This window comes from Aspergillus sclerotioniger (assembly GCF_003184525.1).
Source record: "Aspergillus sclerotioniger CBS 115572 chromosome Unknown BO94scaffold_1, whole genome shotgun sequence".
Lineage (NCBI taxonomy): Eukaryota > Fungi > Ascomycota > Eurotiomycetes > Eurotiales > Aspergillaceae > Aspergillus > Aspergillus sclerotioniger.
The window spans coordinates 1,700,252-1,716,213 of NW_020290991.1; the positions used below are offsets into that span (position 1 = coordinate 1,700,252).

The 15,962-nt window shown below is 51.6% G+C and overlaps 6 protein-coding genes and 1 non-coding gene across 7 annotated transcripts; 5 read left to right on the plus strand and 2 right to left on the minus strand.

Moving 5' to 3' along the window:
* Positions 1–1,475: 1,475 nt before the first annotated feature.
* BO94DRAFT_562120 (FAD-binding oxidoreductase) lies at positions 1,476–3,865 on the minus strand (the record flags this gene model as incomplete). Its single annotated transcript, XM_025614269.1, has 6 exons — positions 1,476–2,079; positions 2,133–2,280; positions 2,335–2,379; positions 2,455–2,788; positions 2,847–3,346; positions 3,393–3,865. 6 exons carry the CDS (start codon positions 3,863–3,865, stop codon positions 1,645–1,647), a joined length of 1,935 nt encoding a protein of 644 aa, XP_025473518.1. The 3' UTR covers positions 1,476–1,644.
* A 1,944-nt stretch (positions 3,866–5,809) lies between these two features.
* BO94DRAFT_481807 (uncharacterized protein) lies at positions 5,810–8,498 on the plus strand. Its single transcript, XM_025608869.1, has one exon. It carries the CDS (start codon positions 5,856–5,858, stop codon positions 8,361–8,363), a length of 2,508 nt encoding a protein of 835 aa, XP_025473519.1. The 5' UTR covers positions 5,810–5,855; the 3' UTR covers positions 8,364–8,498.
* A 193-nt stretch (positions 8,499–8,691) lies between these two features.
* BO94DRAFT_t14 lies at positions 8,692–8,781 on the plus strand. Its single transcript has one exon. It is a non-coding gene; the product is annotated as a tRNA-Asp (tRNA).
* Positions 8,782–9,207: 426 nt separating this feature from the next.
* BO94DRAFT_580590 (NAD(P)-dependent oxidoreductase) lies at positions 9,208–10,184 on the minus strand (the record flags this gene model as incomplete). Its single annotated transcript, XM_025615338.1, has 2 exons — positions 9,208–10,083; positions 10,140–10,184. The coding sequence occupies 2 exons, from the start codon at positions 10,182–10,184 to the stop codon at positions 9,208–9,210; spliced, it is 921 nt and encodes a 306-aa protein (XP_025473520.1).
* A 780-nt stretch (positions 10,185–10,964) lies between these two features.
* BO94DRAFT_506251 (putative short-chain dehydrogenase/oxidoreductase) lies at positions 10,965–11,963 on the plus strand (the record flags this gene model as incomplete). The annotated part of the gene is made up of 2 exons (XM_025609568.1): positions 10,965–11,306; positions 11,355–11,963. The coding sequence occupies exons 1-2, from the start codon at positions 11,109–11,111 to the stop codon at positions 11,961–11,963; spliced, it is 807 nt and encodes a 268-aa protein (XP_025473521.1). The 5' UTR covers positions 10,965–11,108.
* A 251-nt stretch (positions 11,964–12,214) lies between these two features.
* Positions 12,215–13,034, plus strand: BO94DRAFT_530122 (uncharacterized protein). Its single transcript, XM_025610613.1, has one exon. The coding sequence runs from the start codon at positions 12,333–12,335 to the stop codon at positions 12,840–12,842; it is 510 nt and encodes a 169-aa protein (XP_025473522.1). The 5' UTR covers positions 12,215–12,332; the 3' UTR covers positions 12,843–13,034.
* A 90-nt stretch (positions 13,035–13,124) lies between these two features.
* BO94DRAFT_530123 (uncharacterized protein) lies at positions 13,125–15,885 on the plus strand. The gene has a single exon (XM_025610614.1). It carries the CDS (start codon positions 13,413–13,415, stop codon positions 15,831–15,833), a length of 2,421 nt encoding a protein of 806 aa, XP_025473523.1. The 5' UTR covers positions 13,125–13,412; the 3' UTR covers positions 15,834–15,885.
* The last annotated feature ends 77 nt before the right edge of the window (positions 15,886–15,962 follow it).

Consider the following 15,962-nt stretch of genomic DNA (forward strand, 5'->3'; position numbering starts at 1 on the left):
ACCCGACCCAGGTGAATGCCAGGATGAACTATTTACTTTGTCTTTTACGTGTGGGCTGTGGTCGATCCTTCAACCCCCTAATCCCAGCCGTTGTTGTGCTAAGAGAATAGCGTGGGGGGACATTGTCCATGCGCCATAACTTATATTACCCCCTGACGTCACCGCCGCCGCTGTCCCTTTCTTCACCTAATCATACGAGAGCTCAGCTGGTGTTCGGCGTCGCAAGGCCAGGATGATCTGTACAATGACGTCTGCCCCTATCGAACCAGCACCACGGAACCCAGCTCGATAGTTCCTCATCCCCGATGGAATGTTCGAATGTCTTACTCTCGCCACCCTCGACCAGTCGCATGAATACCGTACAAACCGCACAGGCAGGTCCAATATAACCTATACGTATATAAACAGAAACAAAAATCAATAACTGTCCCACTGGGCAGCCCAGTACCAGTCTTTCGAGTTTCGACACGTAGGACCAGATCGACCCAACCAAACCCTATGACGAGTCACCTCGACCCCATGGGAATGGAAACATTAGCTCGACCGGGAGTTCCCGATCTGCTGCGCCCAAAAGTACGATTGCAGTGCCGTTCGCCACGGAGACCTCCGTACCAGAGATGAGCCATGCCGATCTTCTCCCCCCCCTCCCTTCCCGGTAGTCGTCAAATCCGATCCGTTGACAAAAGTACCGTGCGGTCTTGGGATAAAGTACGCCGACCAGTAACTGGTTTCGGAGGTCTGTTGCTTGGCAAGTCCTGCAATTCCTGCATGTTCTTTTTCTTTTCTTTCTTTTTTCCCCCCTGCTCATATGACTGATGATGCAACATGTCTGCGCTAAAATCGATCTAGTGACTGGTTTAGTTGCTCTAGATCGAGGTCAGCAAGTCACCAGTTACTCGCCGGATGATCGATCTGCCGAGGTTGCTGACACGCAGGGCAGATGCACCGCAGATTGGCGACTCTTGACTAGTCGGGCTGGTCTGCGGGCCACCATAATTCGCGTCGGCGCGTTGGTTTTTTGTTGGAGGTGGTTTTCTGGGGAGATGTGGATTTTCGCGATTGTCGCGGCTGCAGATCTATTCGGTCGTCGTGGAGAGTGAGTCATTTATCTGGTGGTGCAAAAGTACGCGCCGGGGTTTAATGTTACTTGCCTCTCGTCTCATGGTGGGCTTGGGATGGCGCTGCATGGGCTGCATTGCCTGTGCAGGTTTTTCAATTATCGAGTCATCATGGGGTTTGAGGATGAGTAAGTAATGGGGTTTCATGCGATTTTCGATTGGAGGAATGCCTTTACTGTAATTGAAGCCTAAGATGAAGTTCGTGGAGATCGGGGCTAGCTGCATTGAGAAGTCACGCTCTTGGTTTGCAGCCTCCATCACCCGATGTTGTCCCGGCGATGTTCTTCCTTCCCCTCGCCCATTCCCTGCCTCTTCCTGGTAGCAGCTTTATCCTCAAATCACCTTCAGTCGTGGTAGGTTTTGCTTTGTTTCGGTTTCTATTTGGTCTACTCATTCCTTGTTAACACACCCAAGATGTACTCTACTTTGTCTTGGTTGAGGAATGGCTCATTGAAGCCGTGACTTCAACAATTCCGATGTATTCGACATCTATATACACGGGCTCTGTGCACTGACCTCATTTCTCTCAGGAAGATTTCGGACACAACCGCCCATTGTTATTCCACGAATAAGGCAACGGGTCGGTGACTTGGACCTCCCAGTCCTCAGCTCCCACAACAGTAAGAGCAAAGAACAACCCAGTCGGGTCGTACTTCTGCTTCAGTTCATAAAGGCGGGGGTAGTTGGCCCCATAAAAGGCCTCCTGGAGATTAGGCTCCAGCAAGTCAGCTTCGCTCATATATGCACCAGAGTCGGGGGAGATTTCCCGCAGGGCATTCATCCAGTTCGTCACAAAGAGGGACGAATTATGGACGGTCCCCCAGCTGGAGGTAAAGTTCCATTCGGATCCGACGATGACGTGAGGAAGAGCGTCACGCCAGGCTGGCAAGACAGCGTTGTCGGTCGGCGGCTCGACAGCGATGCCTGTGCCACTGATGTGGAAGCCTGCAATGAACAGCCCCTACATCGATTAGTCGTTTCATAATAGGATAAATGTGTTGCATTTTTACATACCTTCTCGATGGCATCTTTCTGGGCAAGGAAGTTCCGGTGCCGGAGGTCCTGGCTGCGGAATACCTTCCGAGGCAGCAGACGCGAATCCGTCTTGACCACGTCTGATCCCCCAGCCTCTAGAGGGAAAGCGACCTTCCAGACGTCGTGGCTAGTAAAGTCAGCAGATTTATCCACGTATGATTAAGTGAACGACGAATCATACAAGTTATCCGCGTGGTTGTACCACGGAGTATAGCTGACGTTTAGGCTATCGAGAACATCAAATCAAGGTTTGAGGAGCTTCTTCGTCTCAGGAATTGTCATATTTGGCGCAATAAAGGACTCCATGCGGAAATAATAGTCAGTGTCGCCAGCATAGGCTGTCCCCATCTCGAGAGAAGAAGCACCCAGATAATAGTATCCGTATGTTCCGGCATCGACAAAGGCCTCAAGGTTGTCCAGATAGGACCGAAAAGATGCCCAGAACGCATCTGCATTGGGCGTGTCACTTATCGTCCAATTGAAAGTTACTGTTGTCGTGGGAAGTTTCGGATATACCTTGATCGTCAGAGACGTCACAACACCGATTGTGCTGCCTCCACCACCACGAAGCATCCAGAAAATATCCGAGTTCTGCTTGGAAGTTGCAGTGACAAAGCGACCATCAGCCAAAACAACTATCAATTATCAGCGTTTGATCCTGGTGGGTGAGGTCTGAGTCAAAGGGCAAGAAACCTTCCATCGCCAAGACCTGATCTGCTGCCATGCCATACATGCTGCTTAGTGGCGAATGCCCTCCGCCAAATGTGTAGCCACCAGCAACACCAACGGTAGCACCTTCACCTCCGATGACGGTCACATTGGAAACTTTTGCGAACTCATACGCTTCCCAGGCTTGAATACCGGTACCGAGCTTCATGGCGGGCCCAGAATAGCCATTGTCAGCCTTGAATACAGGGTAAAATGCCTTGTCCTTGAACCAGTGTGTCCAGATGGACAGAGCTCCTTTACCAGACGACTTCCCGTTGAAATCATGACCAGTGTTCTTGACCACCAGGCGAAGGTTTTGGTTGCGGGCAAAATTCACGGCCAGCTGAATCTCGGCAACGGTGGACACATTGACAACGTACGTTGGGTACGCACCCTGCGTACATGTACTGGTGTAATTGTACCCAGTGGGCATGCATGAGCGGCCCTCATACAGGGGTAGCATGATAGAGGTAGGGTCATCGTAGCTTGGTGCATCTTAACGTGACTATGCCTTGATGTGGGGTTTGGAACTGATCAACTTCCTGCAGATAAGAATCAAGCCAATCTGATACTACCTCAGAGCACTTTTCCACATCATACTCCGGCCAGTCTGGGTAGCAGTAGGCTGCCAAAGGCACAGGCTTGATCAGACTTCCACCGAGCAACTGATCGAAAACTTCCCAGGTAGATTCAGTAGGCCACGCCGCATCGCCTGGCATGACCTTGCAAACATGGCCGCGAGTTCCGTTGACGCTAGTCGTGTTGGACACCCCGAAACTAAACGTCCTCGACAGAGTCTCATTGTTCAGGGCGGTAGTAGCCTTAGTCAAGACATCATCGGTCAGTTGGACCGATTCACCCGGGAATAAGGGTGGTGCAGCAGAGGGACTCGTAACAGTCGCCGCTGCTGCACTTGACGAGATTCCAACACTCGAGGCACTCTGTGCAGACGTGCCCGATGCCACCAGCGAGGTGGCTAGGCCTAAAGACAAGTATCCCTTCATGGTCACTACCTGGCCCACTTTTAGAAATAGATAGTCAGAAGCCCGCTTTGGACAAAGAAAAGGTACTGTGGCGGCTATTTATACAGCCCTGACGAATCGACCAACAACCAACTTCTATGCGCGGGTCACAAAATGCTTCCCCGATTTAGCCGCCAAAGTAGATTGTTTGACACGATGTCGGGTCTAGATCGGTTGGGGTAAATTTCTACGTGGACTTGCAGGGATAGTTGCCAGGCCAATGCGGACTATCTTGGCCTCGAATCCGATGGGGCCCACTGCTCAATCTGGAAAATCGGCTCGGATGGTATGACTGGCTAGCACTTAGCAGGCCTTCGTTGATTGTCCCTTACAATCTCGGTTACCCCATGCCTTGCTCTCTGCTGACCCGGACAAAAGCTAACTCTTGTTGATAGTAAAACAGTCTCCCATAACCAACATGCCATAACCCAGTTAGCCACCCACTTCTTACGGCGATAATACACAGTACTGAAAACGAATCTGACCCATACTAGTGTCCATAAGTGTGGGGCAAAGCATACTTAGACCGCCAGTAGCGGGGGTTTCCGATATTAAACTGCTGGTCCAACCGCCCAATACCCCGCTACAACTTCCATACTGTTCGAAGTGTCGACCCGGCGGCGCGTCTCAGGCTTTTTGAGATTGACGGCTTTGATGACAGTCGATTTAGACGGGTGGCAGTACTAGTACACTCATTGGCCAACTTTTTGGGCTGTGTGGGAATCAATTGCATGGGGAAGCAGCGAGAGAATTCCATTTTCCTGTCAAGCCATGGTCGTTTGCTAAGTATTCGACTACCCAGTGGTGATGGTTTTGCATATCTACCATCACTCAGAGGGTGGTCCTGATTGCTCTCAAGATATCGCTTCCCACAGGCCAATCCTGACTCGATGTCTGTACAGCATGTATATCGCAACAAGATGACACCAATGGATCTTCCATTGGGGCGAGCCATAGCTTCTTACTATGATAAGAACCGCGACCTTGTATCAACGATAATCTTCGACAAATGTGTCTACTTGATATGATACAAGACGACGTAAAACCAACTCAAGTGTACACTATAATAATAATTAGGGCATGACCGTTCTATATATCCATATAGCGTGCCTGCCGCTTCCGAGGTCTGGGTTCCGCGGGCGGCGCTTCTCGGGGCCCCGGAGTACATATCTTAAACAACTCAAAGCTCAAGGTACTATTGCCGGCTTGAGATTCCACGCTCTCTCTACCGAGACTCCTGTCTGAGGAGGGCAATCTGCTGTTCTGAATGACGAGGATCGACAGTGCAGCTGAAGATCAGAGGACGGTGAGTGAAAGTCCACATGAGCAATTAGTCGGTGTGGAAGGTATTCTATCTGGAAGGATTAATTGGTCGGCACTACAGAAGCAACTTGAAACCAGCAAACACTGAACAGAACTTGCGTTCCTAAACTGAGATGATCCCCCGTCACTGGAGGCTTCTCTTTATCTATATACGGTAGAAGGAGTACTACCGTGGACGAGAAAATAGCGAGAGATCCACTTGGGTTCACCTTCGTCTACAACAGTTAGGAATGCACCAACTGTAATCATTGAGCTGCTGATCTCTTCACAGAGGTCAGTCGAGTCGAATTAGCTGCGAATTAGTCTGCTGAGATGGCGGGCTTTTGTGTGACCTTACCGGACGTAGTATTATTGGTGTTTCTTCCTATAGGTGGGAGGGGTGCAGATTGCTCGAGGTCTACTGAGAGACGATTTAATCGTGAACGGTCTCATTGCATAGTGGTTTGCCTATGACATGGCTCATTGCCTCGGACTGATCCAATAGAGAGCTGTAAGCTTCGCATTGATCCGATGAAGAGCCACAAGGCTGACGCGTCACATGTTGACACTAGCGGGCGCGTGAAAGATCCGCCCCTCCATACCCCTCCATTCCCCACGTCCTCAGCCTCAACTTCCTTCCTTCACCTCTGCCTCCCTGATCAAATGCATAATGAACCGATGGCACGAGTCCGGATGCCGACGACCAGACGTCAGTGCCGCTAGCGGCATAATATGCTGTAACTACTGCTTCGCTGTCCCCACATTTGAAGAAAGTCCGACGCTGCCTACTTCTTCTCCACTGGAAAGTTACAGTTACGATCTAGCCTGGCCATCAGTCGTTAGCCAGAAGGGCCAAATACCCGAGGGAAGTTCGAAGCAAGGCCAGACTGAGCACCAAAATGGTTCGCCAAGCTCGGACTTACGAGGACTGGGGTTCCCAAAGATCACGTCTAAAGACGGTATACGCCTAATACGGCTGAAGGCTGGCACTTTTGACAGTCCTCTGCATGCCGAGCTGGAAGTTGTGCGCATTAATCATTCTCCAGTGCCGTTATATGAGGCTTTATCGTACACGTCTGTCAACGAAACGGGGGACAGAGACGAGTTTCGTCCGGTGTTTGTGGGCACCTACTGGGACGTTGTCTACGTGCCGTACACTTGCGAGCAAGCGCTGCGATCCATTCGGGATGAGGCGGTGGACCGACTACTCTGGGTGGACTCATTATGTATCAACCCAGCAGACCTGCAAGAGAAGAGCCAGCAAGTCTCTTTGATAAGCCATATTTATCAAAGAGCGACCAGCGTCATAGCCTATTTAGGGGATGAAACAGCAGACAGTGCCGAAGCCATGGGTTTTCTCAAGAGCACTGCAATGGCTGGACCAGGCGTGACAGTTGGTCAAATGCATATTGACAAGGATCTTCAAAGCGCCTTGAAAAGCCTTCTAAACCGGCCATATTTTTTCAGGATATGGGCCGTTCAAGAAGTCCTGTTAGCTCGGGAGTTTGAAGTAGTCTGTGGCAGGCAATTTGCGCCATGGCCCAAGATGCCTTTTACACAAGCCTCTCCAGACCTTTCTATACCAAACTGGCTGTTCCGAGATCAGAAGTGGTATGGGCTTACTGATCGAGACCTTTCAGGGATACTAATCCAGGCATTACCATACAAGTGCCTCGACCCGCGTGACAAAATCTTTGCCGTACTTGGCTTGATAGCGGAAAGTGGACTCGTCCCTGACTATACGGTTCCTATTGAGAGGGTATATACTGGACTCACTGAATACCTTGTCAAATACTGTGACGCCATGGACGTGCTCAGGTTAGCTGGGCGGAAGAAGTTGTTCGACCTTCCATCCTGGGTTCCGGACTGGTCTCAAGCATGCACCCCGGATATACTCACACAATCCGAAGATTTGCTCGATGAGGAAGATAATGTGCTACCGGGTTTAATGCATGTGCTCTTTACTGGCTTACTTGACCATGAATGTGATGTTCATAAGAGCACGAATACGTCAGTCCTGCGGACACGGGCCATCAGACTCTGCAATATCCAGGGAACAGTCCAGCGATTCAAGCGCTATGCGCATGTCAGTTCATTACTTGAACAAAGAACAAACCTGATAATCACTGTTCCGGATCCGGAATACCAGCCTGAGGAGGACGGATTGTTTATCCTGGGTGGGTGTGGCAGTCCCATCATTCTCAGAAACAATCCTGTCTCGGGGGGGTATACTCTTGTAACGGCATGCACTCTCTCGCTCGGGGCGCCTCCTACTCGGAGTCTGTTAGTGCCATGGCCTAATTCGAATGATATACATCATACCGTCTCGCCGCTCTCCCTGGAAGAGAATAATTTGATCCAGGAGTTTCACCTAATCCTACAACAAGCTATCCAGGAAGCTTCGGCCGATCACACACCCCCTGTCTTCTCGACCATTCGGGACCGGGTCCTGAGCTTCTCAATGATATCGCTATCACCTCTAGTATTGCATGAAGCTAAACTAAGAGAAACATGGAACACACTGAGCCGCGAACTCGGCTGGATGTTTCGCGATCAGGAAGCCATCTGGCAACTTCTCCAAGAAGTCAATAGATTGGATGCCACCGACCGACAAGGCGAATCCATTATGAGAAGATATGGAAACTTACTCATAAAATACTGCGGCAGAGATTTCCCATCCACATATACATGGGATCTACGTCAATTCTGCTGGTCATTTCTGCATCGCATCAACCCCGAACACACACCACCCTCGCCCCATTGGTCTCCTATTCTCAATCAGATACTGGCGCATCTCCCAGATATCCTAAAATGGGCACAGACAACAGAGCAGTTATTGAGGATGTTCGAATACACTGACTCTGTGTTTAGGGGATGCTGGACATCGTTTCCGGGTAGCCAACTGGCTGGGAGGTGGACCACTCATTACAACAACTTCTGCGATGCTGTGAGGATGGGTTCGCCGCAAAATGGATTGGATCAGAGACCATCCCTTGATGAATCCTGCCACTGGGACGTTCAAGAATTCGAGACCCACCTCCGAATGAGAGAGCGGCTATGGGGACTTACTCTGCCACCGGAGCTCAATGGCAAAGTCGCAAATAGTTTTATGATGCATGCGTGGTTCCGCTCTTTGGGGTTGGAGTTGTACGATGAGGAGATGGTTGAGATATGGTGATTATCACTCTTATTTGATTTTCCATTCTACATACTTCACAGAGAATGCATTCAGTGAAATCATCTACATAATATCCCATAATTATCATCTCCCCAACCCAATCACCTTTTACAACCAAATAATAAAAACCAAACCCCTACCCACTTTATAAAAAATAAGTAGATACAAAGAAAGCGAGAGACCCCTCCTAACACTACTTACACAACCGAACCCATGACAATCCCAATCCAAACAATCCAAACCCACAGTTCCATTAATGTCCTTTCTATATTCTATAAACACTCCTCCCCTGTAATATATCACAATATACTGCCCTAATAATATCTAATCCTCGATGGTCTAACGGTCATGATTTCCGCTTGTCAATCCTTAACAGGAACAAGCGCGGGAGACCTGGGTTCGACTCCCAGTCGGGGAGATTTCTTTTTTCTTTTTCCTTTTTTTGGTTTTGCATGTTTGATAGAATGGATAGATAGGTTATTTATTTCATTGTTATCATTCGCCGCTTGAATTGATTTGATTCGGTTCGTAAGGATGGATGTAGGTGGGTAGGTAGGTCGCGTACTGTGGGTCTGGTATATGGTTAATAACTATGCGCAGAACTTGGGAGTAGGATTTAGGGATGTGCTTTTAACATTCTGTATGTGGTTTGATATCTAGGGTGTCGGTTTGTTTTGGTAGATGGATTAAGTAGGGGGTTGTGCTTGTTGTTTGAGCATAGTTGCTGTTGTGGAGAATGTCCCTATGGAAAGGGAAGTGGTAGATAGGTACATCTCAAAGAATTAATCTAATTCAAACATAACTCATAACCGAATCTAACCTACCATAGTCATGGTATCTATGTCTACTCCTTATTTTCAAACTTCAATCCCGCCTCCTGTCTCACAGCTCCGTACATCCCCGCCACATCACCCCGGGTACCCATATGCTCCTTGACCTTGGCCATATACGTATCCGCCAATTCCACGCCCTTCATGGTAGCACCCGACTTCGCAGCCAAGTCGAGTGCATGACGAGCATCCTTTCTGGCCAAGTCCACTGCAAAGAGCGGCTCCGCACGCTCATGGTAATCGCCGGAGCGCATACGGGCCGAATAAGCCACGTACGGACCGGGGAACACGGCCTCGAAGAACTGGTGCAGGGCGTCGGTTCCCAAACCACATTTATCGGCCACGACCAGACCCTCCGCAATGCTCTCCACCATGCCTAGCACGAAGGTGTTGCCGAGGATCTTGAGCTGGGAGGCCTTGGCGGGGGGCTGGTCGCTGAAGTCGACGATGGATTTGGCGATGACGCCCGTTGTGTAGGGTTTGACTTGGTCGACGGCGGAGCGGGGGCCTGCGAGGACGGCGATGACGAGGCCGGCGGCGGCCATGGGAGGAGCGCCGAAGACGGGGCTGGCCACGAAGGAGGCGCCGTGGGATTGGAGCTTGGTGGAGATGGAGGTGGTGGTGTCCGGGTGGACGGTGGAGAGGTCGACGAAGAGCTTGTTCTGGAGGGAGCCGCTAGCGATGCTGGCGTCGACGATGGATTGAATGGCAGCGTCATCACCGACACAGGTGAAGATGATGTCCGATTTGGTGACGGCTTCGGAGATGGTGGGAGCGACCATCGTGTTGGGGGTGGCAGCTTGGAAGTCTTGTGCGCGGGCCACGCTGCGGTTGTAGATGATTAGGGGGAGGCTGGGGGTGCCCTTTGCTGCAAGGTTCTTGGCCATGCCCTGTTCATGGGTGGTTAGTATGGATTCGATGGAGGAGATGGGAGAGGGGGATGTACTCTGCCCATGTTGCCGAGGCCAAGCCATGCGAGTTGAGGAGCCATTGTGGAGGATGAAGTGAAGGGGTGGTATGTGGGAAGATGGTGGATAGAGCTTCAAGGTGAAGAATTGATGAGGATTGAAGTGAATGATAGTCTACCAGTATTTATATGCTGTTCGAGATGATGGATATAAGGCAGACACCGATGACAAATGAGCGTCCGCCAGCCCGGCCGGAAAGAGTTTAGAGTCCGCCCAAGCTTTCCCGAGCGGAGGCTAAACCACATTTGGACAGCCCGTTCTGCGCGCTGTGGAGGACCGCATCTTCGAAAAGCCAAAGCCGATGATTAATTCGGCTGAATAATGCAAAAAAAGCCTGTCGGAAACCACGGAATTGATTATCAGGACTGAGCTTGATGGAGAAGTGGTCGGGGAAGGTGGAGTATGGGGATCTTGTCAGGGCCGCTCGGCATATCGGTGGTGAGTGCTCCAATTTGCTGTCATTCAAACGTCCCATTTAAGACTTGTCGTATAGCCGCAGAATACATTAATTGGTTTTCTATAGTTAGCTAATAAGCGATAAAACAGCCAATGCTCATGCAGCTCACCTTTTCATGTCGACTCGGGGTTGCCTGACCATGATGTCACATTGGCAAGCCCTGATCGACCAGTACCAGTTAGCCTGAATAGGACTAGTGTCCGCTGGCGGATTTAAAGTTGAGCAACTGACGGAGACTAAACCCGGAGCGGAACGAGTCCCATCGCTTGGGGCCGCCTGAGGCAGGGTCCGAGAAGATTCCCGAAAGTCTCATCCGATGGCGATTATTCAGAACGCCCCCATCCAGAAATCTCTCACAGGTCTCTCGGACATAAATATGGCCATAGGACCGGCTAAATAGTCAGTCTCCTTGCATCCATCAGCCTCCATCTCCTTCATCTTCCACCCCATTACCTCCAACCCTTCTCATCCTCCTTCAATTCATCTCAACATGCCTTTCAACTACTCCCAAGTCCTCATCATCGGCGCCACCTCCGGCATTGGACATGCCCTGGCTACCATTCTCGTGCAAAACAACATCCCTGTCGTTATCGCCGGCCGGCGCGACGCCAACCTGAACGAGTTCGCCGCCCAGTACGGCCCGGATAAGGTCAAGACCAAGGTGTTTGACGTGACAAACTTGGAGAAGGTAACTCCCACTTTACCTCCATAATTATTGATCCAACTAATCCCACAGATCCCCCAATTTGCCTCCGAAGTCCTTGCCGAAAACCCCCAGATCGACTTCGTCTTCGTCAATTCGGGTATCCAGCGCCCCTTTGACTTCTCCCAGCCCGCCACCGTCGACCTCAGCATCTTCGACCAAGAGCTCGTCACCAACTACACCGCCCCCGTCTACCTCAGCAAGGCTTTCTTGCCTCACCTCCAGGCCCAGAACAAGCCGACCGGCCTCATGTTCACCACCTCGCAGATGGCGCTGGTCCCCATGATGCGTTGCCCCAACTACGGCGCCTCCAAGTCGGCCCTGCACCACTTCATCCTTGCGCTGCGCACCCAGGTTAGCGAGGGACCCGGAAACGTCAAGGTGTTTGAGATTTTCCCTCCGGCGGTGCAGACGGAGCTGCATGATGCGAAGCACCAGCCCGACCTGAAGGACGGCCACTTGATTGGTATGCCCTTAAACGAGTTTGTTGGAGAGGTCTGGGGACAGCTGCAGCAGGGCGAGGAGCAGATTGCCGTCGGGTCGGCCAAGGAGATCTTTGATGCCTTTGAGCCCAAGCGCCAGGAGATGTATGCTGGCATGACGGCGCAGCTGAATGTGTTGATTAAGCAGTTCTTGGTATAATTTTGGCATGACCGATGATGAATGTATTATACCTGTGTTAGCATGTTAACTTAGTTGTCAATAATATAGTTGAACAGACAGTATGGTGCCACTGTTAAGCTCTGGTGCCGTGGCAGATCCACGGATCGGCAGCCTCGGATTGATCGCATCCATGACAGTCAGCCAGCCACCGGGTTAAACCATCATGACGCAATATCCTCCACCAACATATATTATCCCCCTTCCCCCGTCCTCATCAAACCATGCAAGTTTAGCGGGCTGGCAAGTTCAGTCTTCTGGTTATCCGCGCCTTTACCACCTCATCGTTCCACCAACACCAAAGAATCATCGACCCGCATAGCACACCACTGTACGGATTGCACCATCAACATGTCCACCATCACCTGGCCCCATCGCTTCCTCCCCGGCACCACCGAAAACTTCGTGTCCAACGAAATCTTCGTCCCCCAGCTAACAGCCGCCCGCGTCTGGCCAAACCTCGTCGACCCCGCGCGCTGGACATCCTACTACTCCAACGTGGACCAAATAACACCCCCTTCCTCTGGCCCAACCATTCAAAACAAGGGCGACAGATTCACTTTCGCTACATTCGGCTTCCCGCCGCTCCAAGCAGAAGTGTGTGAATCGGTGGCGCCGACATCCAATTCACCGGGTCGGTTGGCGTGGCGCGCGTGGCAGGAGGGTGACGAGGAGACAGCACTGGAGGTCTATCATGCGTGGATTATCGAGGATATGGAGTGGGGGGTGGTGCGCATCTTGACCCAGGAGGTGCAGGCGGGGAAACCGGCGGCTGGTTTGGCAGGGAAGAAACCGAATCCGATGCTATTGGGGCATCAGGAATGGGTAGAGGGACTGGCCAAGTATAGTATCGAGAAGTAGGGTAGGATCCTCGTTGCAGTCGTCATTATGGATGTCGTCTTTTTCCAGGTCCTCAAATCTTTCTTTATCAACTAAAAGTAAACCCAATCGATGCTACCATCCCTTGCAGACCGACCAATGGGGGGGAGAGATGGAATAGAATGCGCTGCAGGTCCAAGCGGCATGCCGATCGCCAGGCAGAAGCGCAGGCAGAAGCGCGGCAGAAGTGTTTGCCAAGCCGTGGGGAGAAATATATAGTGGCCGTCCAAATGACATGGACACAGCCAACAAACAGCCTTTCTCAAGTTGAACCAATCCTCTGAAAATACTCCGTGCAATCGATCATGGCCCCCGCTGTTTCCGCTCTCTCGAAGACCCTGCAGTCCCTGACTGAGAGCAAAATTCGTGAGCTCGACAAGCGGCGCCGAAACATTGAAACCCGCAAATTAGCCGTCCTGGAGGCTGCCCATGTCACCCAGAACCCCCAGCAGCGACTCCAACGCCTCCTCGACGGAGCAAAGGAGCTATACCCGTCAGCATCCACCGACTTAACGATAGCCAACATTGAGCGCTGGATTCATCAGTCCACCTATGACTCGTCAATCCCACCAACCAAACTTCAGGAGTTCGAGACTCAGCTCCTCAATAGACTTCAATGCTCAAAGCCGGAAGCTAGACCTCGCCGACTTATACTCGCGCTTATTGACAGAATGGGTGGACCCCACTGCACCCAGCCAAGAAGGGCCAGACGTGGCAATCGACGATGACTACTTGGTCGTTGATGAGCGACAAAAGCAGCGATTGCAGCAACTGTGCGATCCATTCGATGCATCCGTATTTGAGCCGCTGGAGACGAGCGAGTCGCAGATTCGGACGTTCCTCGACCAGCTCTTCCCGGATGAGGAGAGTATGAACGCCTTGAATGAGCTTCGCAAGCAGGTCACGGATGATACCCTGACATTCTGGCGAGAGGAGGAACCGTTCAGCCCGGGCGCGGTGGCGAACTGTGTGCGCGGGCTGTTGAACGCAGACCTCCTCAGCGAGCAAAAGCGTGCCATCATGAAGTCATTCCTCAAGACACCCGTCGCCTTGACCGAGATTGCTGATGTGTTGAATATGAGATATGGGGACTTGGAAAACTGGGCCTGGCATGCCCGCGAGGAAGGTATTCCCGTGGTACCCCGGCAGCAGGCAAATGGCAAATATCGAATTTGGATGGATGAGGATCTCCTGCAGCTGATCTTCCTGCAGTACATTGGTACACGACTCTGTAACCGCCTGAAGGAACTTTTGACGGGATTTATTGAACTGGAATCGGTGTGGAATTGGAGGCCCGAGGCTCAGCCGACGGCGCGCGATCACTTTCGACGGATATACTATGTGCCCTCTGATATACCCCGGACAACGGTTGAGAGAACGCGAAAAGAGGATTATCTGCAGAAATATTTCCTGTCTCAGCTTCCAACGTCTGAGACAACGTTAAGTGAGAAGGGTAATTCGTATGACGACCACGATGAAGACACTGGGAGCCGTCCAGCGGGATCCAGGCCAGATAATTTTCGACAGTTGCTGTTGCGCAAAATCGCCACGGAGGCGCTTCTCCATCGACATATGCACGGGGCAGCCGCGGTGGTCCAGTCGGACATGAAGTGGTACGCTACCTGTCTCCCTCACAGCACGATTATCGCGGTTATGAAGTATATTTGGTTTCCACAAGAGTGGATCGACTTCTATCACCGTTACCTGGAAGCACCCCTGAACATGGACAGCTCCTGCGAAGGACGTGAACCGGTCGGACCGCGCATCCGGAAGCGAGGCATCCCCTTCTCTCATGCTTCTGAAAAGCTACTTGGTGAGTTGATTCTCTTTTTCATGGACCTGGCAGTAAATCGCAACACGGGGATGCTCCTATACCGTCTGCATGACGACCTGTGGCTGTGTGGTGAGCCGGCGCAGTGTGTGCAAGCCTGGGAGGTGATGAATGAGTTTGCCCAAGTAACAAGGCTGGAGTTCAACCACAGCAAGACAGGATCGGCCTATCTGGCGAAGTCAAGAGACCCCAAAATTGCTGCTCGACTACCCAAGGGTGCGGTTACGTTTGGGTTTCTGAAACTCGACGCCGACACTGAAACCTGGGTGATCGACGAGGGCCCCGTCGATGCACACGTCCAACAACTCAGGCAGCAGCTCGAGCGCTGCGATAGCGTGATCTCCTGGGTGCGCACCTGGAATAGCTGCATCGGACGGTTCTTCAAGAACACCTTCGGCCAGCCCGCCTACTGTTTCGGGGAGCCCCATGTTCGGGCCATTCTCACCACCTATAGAAAGATTCAAGAGACAATATTCGGGAACCCAGAAACAGGGGGCACCAGTATTCCCGAGCACCTGCGGACCATGATCACGTCGCGATTTGGGGCGATCAACATCCCGGATGCGTTCTTTTTCTTCCCCGAAGAACTGGGTGGCCTCGGCCTACGCAACCCATTTGTATCCGTTTTCCTGGTGCAGAATATCATGAGTGACCCGCCACGCAAGAGGACCGAACAATTTCTGGCGGAAGAGCGGATCTCGTACGCGGAGAGGAAAAAAGAATTCGAAGGGCTCAACGACAAGAAACGCCGTCAGACCCTGAAAATATGCATTGCCGAGAGGGATTTCAACCCACCCTTGGTAACGGAGAGGGAAATCAGCACATTTATGTCATTTGAGGAATTCGTTCAGTTTCGCGAATCCAGGAGTGGTCGTCTCCAACAGTTATATGAGAGGTTGATGCAAGTCCCGCGCCTCCAGGGAATCTGCCCAACACGAGAAATCAGGAGTGCCATCGGCGAGAACCTTACCTATGAGCAGATCGATGACTTGGACGAGGAAGAGTGGTGGAATCTGCAACTGTATGCGGGCGAGGTGATGGACAGTCTGGGAGGCATCAACCTGGTGGACAAGAAGTTCTTGCCCGTGGGGGTGTTGGGCATGGTAAAGGAGAAGAAAGTGAAATGGCAAATGGTGCTCTGATTGTATACCTTTCTGCGCGTGATGAAGTTGCGTCTGAGTTGATGGATGGAAGCCGAATGATATGAAAGATGGCGACCGGCGGATCTCCGGCGGCCGAGATCAAGTGATTTCCACCAGGCAGCTAAGCTA

Bases quoted from the DNA above. Each gene is read 5' to 3' on its own strand.
- BO94DRAFT_530123 (XM_025610614.1), top strand. From the start codon at position 13,413: ATGACTCGTCAATCCCACCAACCAAACTTCAGGAGTTCGAGACTCAGC.
- BO94DRAFT_481807 (XM_025608869.1), top strand. From the start codon at position 5,856: ATGAACCGATGGCACGAGTCCGGATGCCGACGACCAGACGTCAGTGCC.
- BO94DRAFT_530122 (XM_025610613.1), top strand. From the start codon at position 12,333: ATGTCCACCATCACCTGGCCCCATCGCTTCCTCCCCGGCACCACCGAA.